Source organism: Neopelma chrysocephalum, unplaced genomic scaffold (assembly GCF_003984885.1).
Source record: "Neopelma chrysocephalum unplaced genomic scaffold, ASM398488v2 Primary Assembly neopelma1_296, whole genome shotgun sequence".
Lineage (NCBI taxonomy): Eukaryota > Metazoa > Chordata > Aves > Passeriformes > Pipridae > Neopelma > Neopelma chrysocephalum.
In genome coordinates, this window is record NW_020897958.1 from 116966 (window position 1) to 135873 (window position 18908).

Below are 18908 nucleotides of genomic sequence, written 5' to 3' on the forward strand. Positions count from 1 at the left end.
TCACCCCATCACTGCTCGGCACAGCCCCCACGGCACTTTGGGCTCTGGCTGCCCCAGGCCTCGAGTCACACAGCCCGGGAGCGAGGGTGACAAGCAGGGGGGAAGCCAGTGCGACCCTGTGTGTGCCTCCTGCCTGAGTCACGGCTGCAGCACACCCCGGTGCCGAGGCCTGGGTACAGCACGGCACAGCCCCGGTGGCAGAGCTGCCGCTCTGGATGCCCACACCTCCCCTGGCACGGCACAGCGTGGCACGGCACAGCATGGCAATTCCCTTCTCTGGGCTCCCAAAACACAGGCTCTTCACACACCCTGTGACCCAGCACAGTGCCTGGGTCTGTCTCCATCAGAGCTCCTGAGCCCCCACTGGCCCCGGCGCTGTCCTCTCCCTCCCATCGCTCCCGGTGCAGCTGCTCCATGTGCTCTGACCCGCTTCCCCTCCCATGTGTCCCAGCACGTTCCTCACACAGGTTCTTGGTGTGTAAAACAGTGATGGTTCACCAGCTCCAGTTGCTTGTTTTCCAGAGAACGCAGCCCAAACCCCTCATTGCTTCCAAAACGGGCTTCCTGCACCTCTGACCCCTGACCCCTCTTCCCAATGCCTCTGCTGCTCCAGCCCTGCTTCCGTCACAGCTTCCTCCTTTATCCCACTGTGGTACAGCCCCATACATCCAGCCCCAGCCCAACACACCCTGCTCCAGCCCTGCTCCCAGCACGGCTCCTGCTTTCCCCTGCATTCCACTGGGGACATCCCTGGCATCCAGCCCCATCCCACCGGGTACCACTGGCAGAGCCAGGCACATCCCTGGCATCCAGCCCCATCCCACCGGGTACCACTGGCAGAGCCAGCAAGGAGCAGCGCCGGTCACCCGCACCCAGATCCCCAAACCAGCAACACCTCGTTCCCTCCCACACGGCCCCAAGGGAAGTGGTGTGGCCACGGCGCAGTGGGACTCACCCTCAGCGGGTTCTCCCGGTCCAGGACGATCACCCTGCGAGTGACTGTGTGCAGCAGCCGCTCCAGGATCACCTGGATGTGCTTCTTCACCCGCGCCTGCAAGGTAAGAGGTGTCAGGGCCATGCCAGGGCATGTCCCAGCTGTGGGGCACATCCCAGCTGTGGGGCACATCCCAGCTGTGGGGCACAGCATGGCACAGCACCAGCCTTTGATCCCCATGCAAAGGCTGGTGGCATCAGGGTGGCAAGATGGGAATGGGCCCTGATCCGGGGCCAGAGTCAGAGCACAGCACTGTGCTCTGGTGTGAACACGGGACTCGGGATCTCTGTGCAGCTCAGCCCCACACACCTCCTGGCAAAGTGGCCGCCTGGCTGGGGACAACGGGAACAGCTGGGGACAGCTGGGAGTCACAGGGATGGCCGCACTGGCACTGAGCAGGCAAAGGTGGGTTCAGCTCACGTGGGGTTGAAGCAAGTGCAGAATCCTCCCCTGAGAGAGTCCCACCACCCTCTTCATAAAGGCTATTTTAGATTTGAACATTAAGCCCAAAATGAGACATTTCACCACAATTTCTGAGCTTTCCCTCCTGCTCCTTGGCTTCCCGGTGCCCTGGGGGTCAAACGGCCACCACGCCCTCCCAGGACACGGTGCAGATGTTCACCTCAGTTCCCACTGTGCCAGTCACTGCGCTTCAGGGGTGAGATCTGTGTGATCTCCCAGGGGTCCCTGAAAGGGACTCCAGAGCACAGAGCAGCCAGGAAGGACAGGAACAGAGGAAGGGTCCTGCAAGCACCGAGCCCTGCACGATCCCAAAGTGCTGGGAATGGCACTGCCAGCAGTAGCCACACGATGTCCCACCACCCGACCCGGCTGTGGGAGGGCTGGGCTGGCAGGGAGGGACAACGATGGGCTCACCAGGGGCAGGGACATGGCCGATGTGGCTGCGGGAAGGCGGGGATGGACGGCAGCCCCAGGAAGCACAGGGAGAGGGGGGCAGCTGCCAAAATCTGGGCATGCAGAGACATTCCCCACCCAGGGGGGACTCGGGTGACCACGCAGGGTTTGTCACCACAGCCAGACGCAGACAAGCCCTTCCCAAAGGCTCAGGGTCACCTGGACCCTTCCTGCCATGCACCACACGCTGAGGCTGCTGGAGGGACACTCACCAGCTCCAGGTCCCCGCGGTCCCTGTCCCGTGCTCGCAGCTCCTCCGCGCTCTGCAATCACAGCACCCCGGGAGCGGGACTGAGACCCTGCAGGGATGGCCCCGGCCCGCCCAGCCCACCCTGGACGGGCCACATTTGGGTGAGCAGGCACCCACATCTTCTTCCTCCTCCCTGGCCTCACCTTCCCCCCTGCCCTTGCCTTCCTCCCAGCTCTGCAGAGCCAGCAATGTCCCCCCACCCTCAGGTCAGTGCCGTCCCTGAGCTTGGAAGCCCCTTCCTGACTCATGGGAATGGAGGGGAACCCACTAGAGACTCGCTGAGGTGGAAACCAGCAGGTTTTTGCCCTACCCTGGGCAGGTCCCTGCTGGGATGGCGGCACCCACAGTCCCCTGTATGACTACGGTCAGCTCCAACCATATCGTGGCCAGGAATTTGTGCTTAACCCCACTCAGAGGGATTTGGTCAGGCCACTGGCCAGATAATTCCTGGGTTACCTTCTGGGCCTGGTACAGCACCTCCAGGATGCTGCTGAGCAGCTCGATGCAGGCCTCCTCCTCCTCACCTGCCTGAATCAGCTCCCGCAGGATGGGCAGGGCCGCCTGCAGCACCAGCTCCCGGCACTCTGAGGGGGAGAGGGGGGCACAAAGATGAGGCAATTGCCCCCCCTCTGTGGAGACCCCATAGGCATGGGGCAGAGGAGGTGTCCCTGCGCAGGGAATTGTCCCCATGCTGTGCCGTAGCCCCCAGGTGAGCTCAGCAAGGGCTGTGCCACCAGGACCCCCCGTGCCGCCTCTCACCGTGGGACTGGAAGGCTCTGCTGCTGGCGATGTGGGTCAGGGACTGCAACTTCTGCTTCAGCAGGCGCTGGGGTGACAGGTTCCCCACGAAGTCCCGCAGCACGGCCCTGCCGTTGGGAGAGGGGTTAACCCCGGACCCCCGGGTTCTGCTCAGGATGGGGCTGCTGGGCAGGGGGAGCCCCTCGATGGGGCAGGATGGTCCCAGAGGGCAGCCACAGACAGTGCAGGCACCCAGCATACAAACCCCACCGTAATTCCCAAAACACACCCAGATGGGGCTCAGCCCCTGCCCCAGCACAGGCAGCTGCTAAAACCGAGCAAACCCCTCCCGTTGTTGCACTGGGAAGGGCATCAGGAGACCCAGAGCCCTCCACTTCCCCCCATTCAGCTCTGGGTCAGACACAGGGACAGAGGTGGCTGTGGCGGGTGCTGAGCATGATACAGGGCTGGGAATGGGGGGGACAGGACAGGGACAGGGACCCTACCCCAGTGCAGAGGAGTCAAAGATCCCAAACACGTCCTCGAGAATGGAGGGCAGGTACTTGAGGGCTGCTCCCTGCAGAGAGACCCGAGAGCTGCCGGCGCTGACCCGGCACCGAGAGGAGACATGGGCAGGGCACCCACGGCCCCACTCCCCATGTGCTGAGGGGCTGCGGCCACAGGGCTTCAGGCAGGGATGGAACAAAACGGCCTTAAAGTCCCTTCCAACCCAAACCATTCCCTGATCCTGTGAGTCTACAGGATCGGGGTATCGATCCGTGCTCAGATGGGAGAGGGGATAAGGAGCCCCTCCGCTCCATGGGGGTGACTGTCCTGTTGGCCTTCAAACTCCTTTTTTTTCCAGTTAGATCAGTTTATATGGGAATATCCAAGAATGTCATGACATAGTTAGGCACAGGAGCTGTCCCAGGGCCACCACACGTCCTCACCCTGCAGAGCCTCTCTCAGCTGGGAGACCACGGGTGCAGAGCGTGGTCCCACTGCTGCTGTCACAGCACCCCAGACCCATCGCCCACACCAGCTCTGCTCCCTCCAGCCCCACGTGCCAGCCTCGTCCTGGCTGCAGGGAACAGGGCCAGACCAGCTCCGGGATGGGGATAAACCCCGGGAGCCCTCCCCAGACCCCCTTCCCAGCCAGTGTCAACCTGGCATGGGCACAGCCAGCGTCACCCTGCCATGGGCACAGCCAGTGTCACCCTGCCATGGGCACAGACAGCACCCAGCCCGGGCACCCTCCATCCCCCCACACAGCAGAGCTGAGCCCTGCCAGCCCCTCCCAACACTGTACCTGGGAGAGCAGCGTGGGACCCTCCAGTGGGGACTCCATGAGCTGGTTCAGGGCGAGGAAGAAGCGCTGTAAGGAGCGCTGGAACTGGGCCACCTCCTTCCCCCCGTAGAGCCTGCAATGGGCAGAGTCACTGTGCTGTCACCGCACTGCCACCCTGCTGCCACCATCCCACGCCTTCCCCAGCACCACCTGCCTCTGCTGGGGGTCACCTGCCATCCCAGTTATCCGCACTCTTCCATGGACATTTGCTACGGCTGGATCTTGTGGTGAGCCCTGGCACAGCCACCGTGTTGGCACCGTCACTGCCCCGGCACAGCCACAGCCCTGGTGGCCACAGTCCTGGCACAGCCACTGCCCCAGTACGGCCTCAGACCCACTCACACGGACACTTCATTTTTTTAACAAGCCTAATTTCTGTGATTTCACACCCCAAATCCCTCCCGGAGAAGGTTGGCACTGTCCCACTTGAGCAGGACCCTCCTGAGCCCTCCGGCCCTGCCCTCCATGACCTGCAGGACCAGAGCAAACCAAATGGGGGGAATTCAGCTGTGGAATGTGCGAAACTGCAGGAAAACTGCAAAGCAGAGGTGTGATCATAGGAATTAAATCACTGCAACAGGCTGTGTTTGAGGTAATTCCCCCACCACTGACACCAAGCACAGTCAGCCATGTGGTAGGAGTAATTATCCAGCCACCAGCCATGTAAGGAAATCCTGGAATTATGGAATAGTTTGTGTTGGAAGGGACCTCAAAACCCATCCAGTCCCACCCCCTGCCATGGGCAGGGACACCTTCCACCAGACCAGGCTGATCCAAGCCCTGTCCAGTCTGGCCTCAAAATCCGCACAGATTTACTGCAACAAATCCACGCTGACCACGATTCACTCAGGAAGGGTCAGGGAGGTTCCTGGGAAGGGATGTCCTGGTTCCTGGGAAGGGATGTCCTGCCCAGGAACCCCCCCAGCCCAGGTCACAGTGAGAGCACAGCAGTTGTGATGACCTTTGGAGACCCCAGCAGTGTCCCCGTGGGAGAGGTCTGGGGGGACACTCAGCGGCTGTGGGGTGTCTGGCTGCACCAGTGACTGGCTGGGAGCTGGGGCAAGGGGCCGGTCCTTCCAGGGGCACTGGGGGGCAGGAGAGGGACTGGCAGAGCCCATGAGCGCTGCTGGAGGTGGGGTCTGGCTGCAGGAACCAGGGGCTGTGCGAGGCCGGGCGAGGGGACCCCGAGCTGCGGAGCTGCAGGTGGCTGTGGAGGGGTGACACCAGCTCACCCTGCTGACAGCAGAGCAGCAGGAGCCCTGCAGGGATGGCAAGTGCTGTGCAGGAGAAGCTCTGCTGCCCTCGGTGGCGGCCCAAAAGCAGAAGCAGCCGGAGGAACCAGCAGGGAGGAAGCAGCAAGCGGGAGACCACGTCACGACAGCGCCGTCACCCACCCCACTGCCCACAGCGCCCTCCACACGGGTGCTGGGGGGACCTGAGGGGACATGGAGTGTCCCAAGGTGGAGGATGGGGCCCTAAATCATCCTCACAGCACCCTGGGCTCCTCACAGGAGCTATTGGCCCTGCTCATCCAGCTCCAGTGGCAGCACACGCAATCCCAGACCCGGCAATCTGCAGCGACTGACTCTAATTACAACCCAATTCCTGTCCATTACAGACTGTACAAATTGCAGCACGTTCAGAGCACTTAGAGGATCTGAGAACCCCGTGTTAGTGCGTGTTGAGATCGCTGAGATAAAGGGAAACTGAATAAAATGGCTAAATGTCCTCAGGGATGTTTCTGTTCCAGGCAAACTCATTCCCGGGGCTGTTTGCAAATGCACCACGTAATTAATTTCCTGTGCCAGGAGCTTGGTGAGCCAGGAATCTGCTCTGTGTCCTCACACAGGAGGGAAAGGCAGGTGCTGGGTGCGATGCTGGAGCACCCCGGAGCCCTGGAGCCATGGATGGCGCCCTGGGAAGGGCAGGCAGGGGAAGTGGAGAGGACGGGCAGGGCTCAAGGCAGCTCACACGGTGAGGGCAGAGCGGGGCAAAGGGAGGTGTGAGGGTTCCTGGGGTGCCGGGACCCCGACACGGCTCCTCACTGCCAGGGGGGTTCAGAGCATTATCGGGGATCCTGACACAGCTCCTCACTGCAGTGGGGTTCAGAGCACCATCAGGGATCCTGACACAGCTCCTCACTGCAGTGGGGTTCAGGGCACCATCGGGGACCCCGACACATCCCGGGTTTGGGGCAGAGGACGCAGAGCCCCTGCTCCCCTGAACACAGCAACCTGCCGACTGCGGCCCCTGCACGTGGGGTGATCCTGCTGCTCTGGGTGCCAGCCCATGCCCACCAAGGGCAGGGGGCCCTCCCGTTGTGTGGGGGGTCCCCGCAGTGCCTGTTGTTCCCTCGGGACACTTCGGCTTTCGGTGCCGTGTACGTGGAACGAAAGAGGAACGTCACTGGCTTTTTCTGGTAACACTGGTGCTCATGTTCTGTTTTCCTCCTCTCCCACGCCCGTCCGGAGGAGGGTTGTTTGTCCCATCGTGCAGAGTGGGATGTGAACCCTGTGCCCACGGGCAACAAGTGAAACCAGGTCCTACACAGACTCTGGAGGTGATGGGAGAGGGGGCTTTGAGCTTGTCCTCAGCAGCCATTGAGGCTCCCAGCCCCTTGCACTGCTCATCACAGGAGGGTTTGGGTGAGAAAGGGCTTCACAGACCATCCAGTTTCAGCCTCCTGCTATGGGCAGGGACACCTCCCACTAACGTTGCCGGTGCAGTGCTGGCTGTTCAGGGGCACAGGACTGCCCGGGACATTTTGCTGTCTCCATCGTGGGAGGATTCCAAGAGCTCATTGGAAACCCCCCCAGAGTCACTGCAGGGCACAGAGGGCATTTGGGATTCCCAGAGAGTGGATTGATCTCTCCTGCCCTGAGATGGATGGCACTGCCCACCCCCACGCCAGACCACCACCACTCCAGCAGCAGCCAGAGGATGGGATGGAGCTGAAAATGGCCAGAATCTTCAGGGAGAGGATTCACAGTGATAGAGGAGCGTGGCTGGGGACCAGCCAACACGGCAGCATGGCAGCAGTGTGCTGGGATCAGTGGCTGCCACCCCGGGTGCCAAAGCAGCAGCACCAGGGGGGTCAAGGTGCCAGTGCCACAACCCTGGGACTGACAGCACCGACACCCTTCCTGCAGCACAGGGACCCCCTTCCTTCCCTCCCTCCCGCAGACCCCACGGCCAGGGACCAGGCTCCAGCGGGGCACGGCACTGGGAGCACTGGGAGCACTGGGAGCACTGGGAGCCATCGCCAGCACTTACTGGGCAAAGAGGTGGCGGGAGCGGACAATGAACTTGAAGATGTACTCCAGGGCCTTGAAGGTGCGCGGGAGGGGCTCACAGGGCTGCCCCTGGCCCGCCTGCTCCACGTACTGAGTGAGCACCGACAGCAGCTTCCTGCGGGATGGGATGGGATGGGATGTGTGTGCCAGGGACCCGCAGCTTCCATGGCCTCGGCTGAGCCGTGCCTCAGCTCCCACTGGTGCTTCCAGCATTCCAGCACCATCCCTCCCTGTACCCACTGTCCCATCCCTCCCCGTGCCAGCTGTCCAAGCCCTGCCCACCCACCCCCAATTCCAGCTGTCCCAGCCCTTTCCCCCTCCCCATCCCTCCCTGTGCCGTGGCCCCCAGGAACGCACTTGTAGGCGAGTGTGGCACTGAAGTGCTGGCAGATATAGGCCTCCAGGACCGTGTTGAAGTGCTGGAACTTCCTGTCAGCCACCAGCCCCACGATGAAAACCTGGGGGCAGCCAGCAGAGGCACAGCTGGGCGTGGGCAGTGGGATGCCTGGAGACAGCCCTGGGTGCCAAAGTGGCATCGACCCCTCGTGGGAGCTGCTGGGGCCACCAGAGTCCCCTGCACGCCTGCCCAGCCTGTTAGGATAGACAGACCCCCGAGGTGGAAAGCCCACCATAGGCCCCAAGCCCAGGTGGCCACAGGGATCCTTCATGGCCAGAACTTGCAGCACCACCAACCCCGGGTGTCCCACAACAGCCACCCTGACCCCCACCCTTCCCTGGTCCCCTCACCAGGGTCACTCTTGCCTTGGTGTAGGAGAAATGCCCTCGAATCCTGCTGGGATTGTCCCCTGGAGGGACAACGTCCCCCACAGCCACAGCCCTGCCCCGTGCCAGGTTGGTGGGACAACAACCTGAGGCACCACAGGGCTCAGAGCACGGCTGGTCTGGTCAGACCAGTGAGCCCCATTGCTCCAGTCCCACCCCTGCACTGGTGGGGGCTCAGACCCACATTCTGCACCGTGGGACTCACCAGGGCATCAAAGACAAGTGTGTCATAGATATCTGTGTCCGAGTGCTCCATCATGATGGAGAACAGGGCATCCAGTGTGTCCTGGAGGAACTGGGGGGACAAGAGGGCCATGAGGGTTTGAGCGCTGCCCCCAGCGTGGCACCGGACCTGCTCTGGGCGTGGGGGCTGCAGGAGCAGGACAGGAGGTGGGGGGCAGGTCCTGGCTGTACCTTGATGACCTCCCCTCCATCCACGTTCATCAGCTTCTGGAGGTTCCCTCGGAGCAGGCTGGGCTTGGAGCGCCACTTCAGCAGCCCCAGCAGGTTCACTGGGCAGGGGGAAGGGGACAGTCACTGACAGACCGACAGACCCCAACGTTACCGACCCCCAGCTCCCCATCCCACCTCCACTAACAGATCCCAGCCTCAGTGACCCCCAGTTCCCTGTCCCACCCTCGCTCCCCAGGACAGCCACAATCCCGCCAGGAGCAGCTGGAACCTCCCAGTCTCCCCCCACAGCCACTGCTCAGCGCTGAAAGCTCCCGACGCCAGAGCCTGGAAAGCACAAACTCAGCTAAACAGGTCGTGGCTGTGGGAGCCGAAATTGTGCTGCAGGAAGGGAATTGATGGAGCCGCCTTGGCCTCCAGCCCCCTGCGCTGACCCGCGGTGACCCGGCCCTGCAGACACGTGTCACCCTGTGCTCTGTGCCTCGAGTCATCCCCGCAGTGACCCGGCCCTGCAGACACTTGTCACCATGTGCCTCGAGTCCCCTACAGCCAGGCCCTTGTGTCACTGCACTTCAGCCTGAGCGGGATGAGCCATTCCCACCCTCCAGCCTCGCAGCAGGAAGGACTGGACCCCTGAGCAAGGGGGCACGAGTCTCTGCCAAGGGGAGATGCCTGTGCCAGGGGGGCACAAACACTCCTGGCTGCCTTGGCCTGTGCAGAGCAGCCCTGGTCTGGAAACTCCCCCGGGCTAACCCAGAAAGGGGGTTTAAGCCACTGAGCCCCAATTCCCACATCAATTTCAAAGGAAGGTCATGAAGGCTCCAACAGTGATATTCAGGTGGGAATTCTGCTCACTGCTGCTCCTCTCCCCTTGGAAGCAGCCCTGGCCATTCTGACTGTGTCCAAACAGCAGCTGAGTGCTCCCTGTTCCCACTCTCCCGGTGGTTTTGGTGTTTTCAGCACACTGTGCTGGTGCAACGCACACTGGAGAGCCAAATGCTGGGAGAAGAATGGTCCAGCAGGTGGGAACACCACCTGAGAGGGGGCACAGCCCTGCCACCCCCACCACGGGGAGCCAGGACTCACCGTTCTGGGTCAGCTTCGTGGAGCAGACGAGTGTGGAGATTTGGAAGCTGTCCCGGGCTGACACGGTTAACCCCGACGGGGCCCCGCTCACACGGAAGGAGGAGCCAGAGAGGAGCTTCGGCTCCGACAGGTTCCGCTCGGAGGGCAGGGACAGGTACGCGCTGGCATCCTCCAGCTTCCTGCTGTCACCCTGCGAGGCACGGCAGAGTCACCCTGGGGAGCACAGCCCGGGAGCTTCCTGCTCCTTGGGGGGAATGACGGCTCCTGGGAGTAACTGGCTCCCCAACATTGATTTCAACAGAGCATCCCACAAAGCTGCTCCCAGAGGGGCTCTGCGGGGACCCTGCTCAGCTGGGAGAATTGGCTTGGAGAGACACCAAATCCCGGCCCGGGCCACGCAGGAGGACACGAGAACAGGCAGCAGAAGTGTGGGGGGAGGCTGGTGACACAGAAGAGAAGTCTGAACCTGGGAATGAAACACACCTGAGCACTGCTTTGGGGATGGACACGCAGCAGGACACCGACACAGGGTGGGAAACCAGCATGGAGCAGGACACAGGACACTGACACAGATCAGGACAATGACACAGATCAGAACAATGACACAGATCAGGACATCAGGACACTGACACATGTCCAAACACTGACACAGAGCAGGACACCCCCCAGGCATCCCACAGCAGGTCCCACGGTATCACCATCACCAGTCCAACGTCTCCCACCTGCGTGAGCACCTTGGGGCCTTCACAGCCACAAACCAGCCTGTTTCTGAGTCCCCTGCTCTAAGCTGGAAATATAACTGATGTTATGTCCAGAAGGACTCACTGGGGTGACTCTGAACGACCCTTCCCTGCTCTTTGGCCGCCCTGGGACGTGGGGGATGCCCAGAGCTGGCCAGAGGTGCAGTGATGGGCTGCAGCTCACATGTGGCAGCACAACATCCATCCTCCCCTGCCTGCTGCCTCACAGGGTGAAACCCCTCCTGCTGAAGGTCAGATGAAGGTGGAAGAGCTGTTTGCTGTTGGCTTTCCCCCTCCAACACACCCACAGTGAGCAGCCAACGTGCGGGAGCCCAGCGTTCCTTCCAGGGAAAACTAGCTGGAGTTCAGACCAGCCGCAGATCAAGAGGTCTGAGCAGCTAAAAGCCCAGCTAAAAGCCTGTCACTCACATTCCTCTGGCAAACAGAGATAAAAAGATGAAATAGCTTCTGACTCCCAGAATCCAGCCCCGGTGTCTCCTGGGAAGAGCTGGAGTCAGCCGGGGAGAGCACGGAGTGGGGCAGGATGTGGTGGTTCAGGGAGGGCAGCCACAGCCCTCTGAGGGGAACAGGGACCCAGGGGGAAGATGGGGGGGCTTGGTCTCCCAGGAGAGGGGTGTGCAGGGTTTGATCTTGCTGCCACAGCCAGCACTGGCAGGTCCTGAAGGTGCCCAGTGCTCTGCTGCAGAGGGGACAGTCCCTGGAGAGCCAGGGAGCAGAGCCAGTGCTGCAGGCCACAGCAGAGGTTAAAGAATTTGGGTCTCTTGCCCAAAAAAAAAGCTGGGAGGAGGGACACAATAACGATTTCAAATGTGCAGGAGCCTTGGGGAGGAACAGCATGGTCTGTCCCTGTCCCCAGCTGCCACAGCAGGTGGAAGGAGATCAGCTCATCCCAAAGAGATGCAGGACCTGGGGAGGGACATGGCTCTGCCTGGAGAAAACATGGGCACGTTGTCAAAATCAGGGAGGACTCCAGTGCAGCAGCCCAGGGGTGGGGGGGTCAGGTTATCCCCCAGGGACATCGGAGCCCCATGGCCAGGGAGAGACCCCAAAGCAGTGCTGGGTAAGAGCCCTGAGCTCCCCCAGGCAGCAGGGTCCGGCTTATGCCTCCCACTCCCCTGGACACAGCCGGCCCCAGTCCAGGGAGGGGACACCAGGCAAGGGGGGCAGCGCCTTCTGGGTCCCCTCACATCGGAGCCGACTGCGTTTTTCCCAAATGAACAGTGACTTTCCCTCCCCACGCTCTCCCTCTGCTCTCCCGGAGCAAACGAGTGCAGAGCCAGGGCTGGTGAAATCAGGTGAAGCGCAGCCACACCACGGGGACGTTCCCTCCCCGTCACAAACATTCAAATCACCTTTTCCCAAACAAAACTCGTCATTCCGAGGGAGCAGCACAGGGATTGGAGACACGGCGCGCAGGGAGCCCCCGCCGCCAAGGACAGCGAGGACGAGGAAGGAGGGAGGGAGGGAGGGAGGGGGGCACTGGAACCCCTCGGGGACTTTGGATGCGTGCCACCCGTCAGGGCGGCGTGGGCAGGGGCAGGGATGGGGACCCTGGCCCCAGGAGCGCTGCCGTCCCGCAGCCCCCCCGTTCCAGGGGCTCTGTGGCCCCCCCCCGTACCTTGTAGAGCACCAGGTCGTGCTCCCCGTCCCGCAGGGTGGTGCCGTCGGGGCGCATCAGCCTCACAAAGGCCATGGAGAAAATGCGCTCGCTCCGGTCCTTGGCTGGGGGGGACACACAGGGCCGAGCTGAGGGGGGGTCACAGGGGACCAGGGACACACCCCGGGTAGGGAAAGGCAGTGCTGAGGGGGGTCCTGCCCTCCCGGCAGCCAGAGACACCCGGGGAGGGGGCAGGTAGGGTTGGGGTAGGCAGGGCTGGGGCAGGCAGGGCTGGGTGACGGCTTCCTGTCACCTGGGTGAATTTCGGAGGCCCCTGTGGTACAAGGCAAGGATGGCCCATGGGACCCTCCTGTCCCAGCCCACTCCCCCTGCAGCCCCCTGGGAATGTCCATGGAGGAAGGCCTGGAGCAAGGGACACTCACAGTCGCTGGAGGAGCGGTGGCGGAAGGTGAACCTCAGGTGGGTCCTGTGGACATCCTCGATGGGAACAGCGATCTGAGGGGGAATGTGTGCCCAGCTGAGGGCAGGGGGCCACAGGCTGAGCCCGCAGCCAGGCAATGCCCCTCTGTGCCCGGGCAAGGGCTGTGCTGGATTGTCCACTGCTGCAAACCAGCCCCACGTCCTTCCCAATAAACCAATGAGGCCGAGCTGGGGGCACTGGGGGCTGGGCAGGGCTGGTCGTGCCCATACTCAGGACTCCCCACTCAGCACTGCTGGTCACTCTGGGTCTCCACCCAGGAGTCGTGCCATGGCACCATCAGCACCTCCATTCTCCCTGACCTGGGGACCAAGGGCTGCCTCCAAGGAGCCAGCCCGGACAGGGCCCCCCTGCAGCAGTGGGATTCTGCGGGGCAGGAGGAGCGAGGCCACAGCCTGGGGGGGCTGCAGGCCCATCCCACCCCGGGCCCCATCCCCTGGGGCTCCCCAGACCTTCAGAGTCTCCATCCAGCGCTGGTGCCGCTGCTGGTAGTAGACGACGGAGCGGTAGTGGCTGGTGGGGCTGTCCCCTGCTCCCGCCTGGATCACGTTCTGCCGGAGGAAACGACTCGGGGTCAGCCCAAACAGGCTTGCAGGGAGGAAGGATTCCCACCCCCTGCCAACCCGGACCGCCCCCGAGACCCCCTGCCCACACCTCCTGGCACGGGGCCCCTTTACCACAACCCAGCTGTCCCTGGAATGTCTTTCCAGCTGTCCCTTCCCCACCAGGCGGGAGGGGCAGCCAAAGGTGTCCGTGTCCCCATCCCCTCCACTTCCACCAGGCCTAGTGCCACTCCCAAAGGGACCGTGACCCCCTGGGCGTGCCAGGGCTTGGCCTCCATCTATCGGGATGGAGATGGAGGTGGGTGCTGTGCGCCCAGACCGGTCCAGCCAGGCCCACAGCAATTCCAGCCCGTTCCTCAGGGGCCAGGTGAGAATTCATGTGAGAACACCTGGGGAGAGGCAAGGAGGGCGGGATGACCTGGCTCTGAGCCCCCTGCCCTTCTGCCAGCCCCCAGCTCTGCAGTGTCATGCCTGGGCACTGGGGGTGGCCAAGGGTCCTGGCTGTCCCCAGGGGAGGATGATTTTCTCTCTATCCTCCACAGCACTTTTGCAGATCTTTATTCTATTCCCAGATCTCTGTTCTGAGCAGCTCCAGGGGCTCCTCCAGCTGGTTGTGCTACAGGAGCTGCCGGCTCTGCCCGAGGTGGGGTGACACCGGGGACAGCCCTGGCCCTGCCCCACCCCTGCCATACCTGCACCACACCTCCCGCCTCGTCGCAGACACACACGGTCACCTCCACGTTCTTCTGCGTCTTCTTGTTCCCCTTGTCGAACTCACCCTGCACCAGCGTCAGGTAGATGTCGTTCCTGACGTCACCTGGGGGGACAGTCCCATCAGCCGGGTCCTGAGCCCACGCTGGGACCCCCAGGGACCCCCGGGGTGGTGCCCGGCCCCCCGCTTGCCTGGCATGATGACCTCGGGGTAGCCCAGCTTGCGAGCCACCACCGTGCTGCGATCCACCAGGTGAGGGTGGTCCTTCCGCACCTGGCCCAGGTCTCCCCACAGCATCTTCAGGGACACCCAGAGCCCTGTGGGGACCACAGCAGCTTTTCAAGGGGTGACAGCAAGAGCCAGGGCGGCCCAGGGCCGGCCAGGAACCGCGGTGAGTGCCCAGCCCTGCAGGAAATGGCCCGAGGGCTGCCCCACGTGCAGGCAGGTGGGTTCCTGAGCACGAGCAGCAGCTGCAGGGACAGGGGGATGGCCTGGGGAGGGGTCTCACTTCACTCCCCACCACAGGAGACACTGGGGACACAGGCTCTTTACCTTGTCCCTTGTGGTTGATGTCCTTCCCCTCCACTGCCTTCCGGATCATGTTGTGGAGAAAATCACTGTCAGCAGCCACCCTGGAAAAGCCATATTTACAGGGAAAACCTTTTCCCTTTGATCCTCACACCTCTTGTCCCCTTGCAGTGAGGGTCCCTGTGCCAGCCAGGCCCTGCAGTGCTGCCCCCCTGCCCGCTCCCCCCCGGCCATGGGGCTCACGGGTGGACAGGGATGAAGTGCTGCTTGTCCTCGTCGCTGTCACACGTCCCCTTGGTGATGTCGGTGATGTCCATCACTGCAGTGACACAGAGATGGCACTGAGGGGTGGCTGCAGGGGCACAAGCACCCCCAGCCCCGTGCCAGGTCCCATTCCCATGCCAAACCCTCCCAGGGCCAGCACCCAGGAGAGCTTTGTCCTGTCTTGCAGCCATGGCATCACCTGTGCCCCCGACAGTGTCCCTGCTGTGCCCTACAGGGAGCTCCTCCTGCCCCACTGAGACCCCTCTGGCACCCGCCAGGCTGTGTGGGCTCTGGGCAGGGAAAAGCCCACCTGGCTCCATGAGGGACACACGTGCTGATGACGTGGCTGGGACCTGTCAACCCAGCTGGGACCTGCACCCCCAGGTGGGACCTGCACCCCCAGCTGGGACCTGCCACCCTGGCACAGCCCATGCATGGGAAATGCTCTGGGGGTCTGAGCAACACCAGCATCACCTCCAGCACAGGGCAGAGTCAGAACCAGGGTCTCACACCACAGTCCAGTGTCCCCTCTGTGGCCTCTGGGGTGGCATGGCCACCAACCAGTCACTGCAGGTGACCTCAGAGCTCTGGGACAGATCTTGGCCAAAACAAGCCGTATCCAGAGCCTCTCCATTGCCCACGGATGAGGAGCAGGGCAGGACAGGGCACCAGGATGGTCCCTCTGCCCGGGGTGGTGGTACCCACTGCCATGTCCATAATTCCCCTGGTGATGTCCCTGACTGTGGTTCTGGCACGCCCTGAGCCAGGAGACATCAGTCATCTCCCAGCGATGATCCACAGGGATCGATGCCCAGAGCAGGATCATGGGGGGAGGTGGAGGCAGGGAGGCTCCGCAGGGCTGCTCCGGGCACACAGTGGGTTGGGGTCTGTGTGCAGGGACAGCGGGAGCAGCCCAGGGTTGGGGTCTGTGTGCAGGGTTAACCAGCCCGGGCACATCACAGGGCCTGGTGGCCAAGGGGGGTGGCCGGGGCGGTGTCACAGGTGGCCCGGGGGGTCTCCCTGGACCATCCCCCCTACCCGAGATGCCGAAGGGCCGGCGCAGGCCCGTGCTGAGCTTGCGGCTGTGGGTGTCCCGCAGGTCCATCCGCCCCACCCGGATGATCTGGCACACCAGGAACAGCCGCTCCCGCTTCAGGTCCGTGCTGCCCAGGTCCTGGGGGGGACAGGGGCTGTGTGACCCTGGCAGCACTGCTGGGGACGTGCCGGTACCAGCACCAGCTGATTGTGGGGTGCCCAGGGCTGCGCAGGGTGAACCAGTGGGCACAGAACCACTGCAGGGCCCCGCTCCCAGTGCCCCGGGATGTCCCCCTGCACTGTGCCCCATGGAGGGGCTTGGCTGTCAGGCGCTTGGCCCCACTGTCCCAGGGGCTTTTGTACCCCCCAGGAGCCCCAAAGCCCTGATGCCAGGGCTGGTGGAGAATGATGGCCCCACAGGGCACCCTGGGCCAGGCAGCCTAGTGAGAGGGGGGCAACCTGGCACGGTGTGGGGATGGTGGGGTGGCCTTGCACCCCAGCTCCGGGCACCAGGGGAGGGTCGGGTCCTGAGGGTGCTGCCGCTGCGGCAGAACTTTCTGGTGGTGCTGAGGGAAAGGGACAGGGACACGCCACAGAGCGCAGGGACAAACGGGGACACCAGCAGCGAGCAGAGCAGGAGCTGGAGGTGGGCGAGCGCCGGGGGATGGGAGCAGAGCCGAAGTGCTGATGCTGCTCATTAGCACCGATTTTCCCGGCTCCTTTGCATATCGATGGCTCCGCTCTGTCCCGGGGGGTCAGCGCAGCGCTGCAGCCCAAGCGCTGAGTCAGCGGGTGCCGCACGGGGCACGGAGAGGGACGGGGATGGGGCACCCCGAGAACCCCAGCACCGGGAGGGGACCCTGAGGGGACCTGAGTGCCGGTGCCAGGCCTGGGGTCTGTGCAGGGGCTGTTCGAGCAGGGGGAGCGGTGGGCGTTCAGCCGCTCATGGGACACGGGAGGACCGTGCCTGGTGCTGGGGGCCCTGAAACGCTGCGGGAGGAGGCAGCTCTGCGGGAGGGGGAGGTGGGCAGCAGCAGTGCAGCTCCCGGGGGTCTGCGCTCACCGTGAACACGACCCTGAGGTTGTTGAGCAGCTCGATGTCCTGGGGGACGCCGGTGCTGGCCCAGCGGATCACGTAGTTCTCGCTGCGGGGCAGGTGAGGGGGGAGGAGCTGGCAGGGAGGTGGGCACCGGGACAGCAGAGCCCCTGCCAGCCCCCACAACACACACCCCTCATCCCACCGATGTCCCCGGTCACGGCACAGGGACTGGCCCAGCCTGGCTGTCCCCAGCAGTGGGGGGCTGCTGCCCACCAGTCACCTCACCACCGCCTCACGCAGAGCCAGGCTGCTCCAGTGGGCACCAGCGGGCAGGACGAGCCACGAGCTCTCCCGTGGGACACGGCTGCATGGCTGGCATGCCACAACAAACCATCCCACTCCAGAGGAAAAGCCCTTTGGGAGGGAAAGTGCCCCTTTCCCCCCGTGACACGCGCTGGGTCCTGCTCAGCCGGGCAGGAGGGGCAGCCCAGGGTGGGCAACGTGGCACAAAGTGGGGGACATCACAGGGAGCAGTGGGACTGGCACCTGGCACAGAGGGGGCAGGGGTGTGTCCTGCACCCCGGGGCCCCACCTGATGATGCGCTGCTCGCCGGGGTCGTACAGTGCCATGAAGAGCTGCGCCTCCTCCCCGATGTGGCAGACGAAGTTGCGGACACACAGGTAGAGGCTGTGGGAGGGCGAAGCTGCCCCGTGGGTGCTGTGGCCTGGTGCTCTCGGCTGCGGGCTCTGGGGAGCACGAGGCAGCTCAGACCCACGGCTGGGACCCATGGCTGAGCCCCTGGCACGGCCCCTGGCACGGGGGACATGAGGGTCTGGGCACGGCAGGTGTGGGGCCAGTGCCGGCCTCACCGTCTCCTCCTGGATGCGCTGGGTGAGGGTCTGCGCCGCTCTCCTGTGAGCCTGGAAGAGGCTGATGACGCTGGTCCTGTCGGGGTCCAGGATGTTCTCATCCTCGTCCCGCACCACCAGGTCCAGCGCAAGGATCCTGCCGAGGCCAGGAGGGGGTGAGGCAGGACCCTGGGGGGACACGGGTCCGTGTGTCCCACCAGGACCCACCTGCCCTCACACGGGGCCCGAGGGGGCAGGACAGACCCAACTGAGCAAGGGGACAGGAGCCAGGCAGCACCAGGGATACTCCTGCCCCAGCCACGGCTCATCAGCCATAGCCCTTGGCCAGGTGGCTCGTGCACCTGCAGGCACACTCAGTGTCCCCAGCCACCATGGGACAGCCAGCTGGGATTAGGGGGACACAGGGACAGCCAGCTGGGATTGTGGGGACACAGGGACAGCCAGCTGGGATGGTGGGGACACAGGGACAGCCAGTCAGCAGGACAGCAGGGACACAGGGTGCCGCAGGGACACGCAGCCAGGATGATGGGGACAGAGGAACAGCCAGCCAGGCTGTCAGGGACACCGAGGGAGCACCCAGGTACCGTGCAGCCTGTGCCCAGGGCAGATTCGAGGTCCCTGTGCCCCGTCCCGTGCTCACTTGTTGCCGTAGTCTATCCTGCCGGTCACCTCCTTCCTGAGCCGCAGCAGCTGGTCCTTGGGCAGCGTCCCTGAGAGCAGCTGTGAGCGCTGCTCCATCAGCTCCTGCATCATCCGCTTCACCTGCCCGTACCGCTCCATCTGCCCGGCCTGCGGCAGGACCGCGGGGTCACCCCACGCCCCGCTGCCCCACGGCCCGCCCGGGCCCCCACTGCCCCACGGCCCCCCCGGCCCCACGGGCCCCCAGCCCGCACCACATAGAGCTGCTTCCAGATGGTGGCCCACTCCCGCAGCGTGGTGGTGATCTCCTGCACCATCGGCATCTCGGCGGGCACCACGCTCTCCTCCACCCTAAGGAAGGCACAGGGACCCCTGGAGCCCCCTGGCACTGCGGGGACCCCGTGCCAGGCAGGGGATGGAGCCCATCGCCCCCACCCGTGCCCCATACCTACCCCCGGTGCTCCACCACGGTGCCCTTCAGCCGGATCAGCGATGCTGGGAAGATGCCCTGGGGAAGCCAGAGCTGTTGGCACCCCCGGGCTGGGAGACATCCCTCTGGGAAGGCATGGCTGGGGGCTCCAGC

General features: G+C 63.8%; 1 protein-coding gene across 2 annotated transcripts in view; it reads right to left on the bottom strand.

The window, feature by feature from the left end:
- The window catches only part of LOC113978173 (dedicator of cytokinesis protein 2-like), a 49105-nt gene that overhangs the window by 28305 nt on the left and 1892 nt on the right, over positions 1–18908 (bottom strand). For both annotated transcript variants that reach the window (XM_027704902.1, XM_027704901.1), the window contains exons 4-28: positions 18778–18833; positions 18580–18676; positions 18327–18475; positions 17687–17822; positions 17409–17563; positions 16841–16922; positions 15781–15916; positions 14722–14797; positions 14503–14582; positions 14142–14267; positions 13931–14055; positions 13128–13226; positions 12620–12692; positions 12198–12301; positions 9819–10008; positions 8736–8833; positions 8527–8616; positions 7896–7996; positions 7519–7653; positions 4207–4318; positions 3404–3474; positions 2919–3025; positions 2616–2743; positions 2122–2172; positions 956–1051 (exon numbers count right to left, since the gene is read on the bottom strand). In XM_027704902.1, the coding sequence (XP_027560703.1) occupies positions 956–1051; positions 2122–2172; positions 2616–2743; positions 2919–3025; positions 3404–3474; positions 4207–4318; positions 7519–7653; positions 7896–7996; positions 8527–8616; positions 8736–8833; positions 9819–10008; positions 12198–12301; positions 12620–12692; positions 13128–13226; positions 13931–14055; positions 14142–14267; positions 14503–14582; positions 14722–14797; positions 15781–15916; positions 16841–16922; positions 17409–17563; positions 17687–17822; positions 18327–18475; positions 18580–18676; positions 18778–18833 (2673 nt within the window). The remainder of the gene's footprint in view (positions 1–955; positions 1052–2121; positions 2173–2615; positions 2744–2918; positions 3026–3403; positions 3475–4206; positions 4319–7518; positions 7654–7895; positions 7997–8526; positions 8617–8735; positions 8834–9818; positions 10009–12197; positions 12302–12619; positions 12693–13127; positions 13227–13930; positions 14056–14141; positions 14268–14502; positions 14583–14721; positions 14798–15780; positions 15917–16840; positions 16923–17408; positions 17564–17686; positions 17823–18326; positions 18476–18579; positions 18677–18777; positions 18834–18908) is intronic.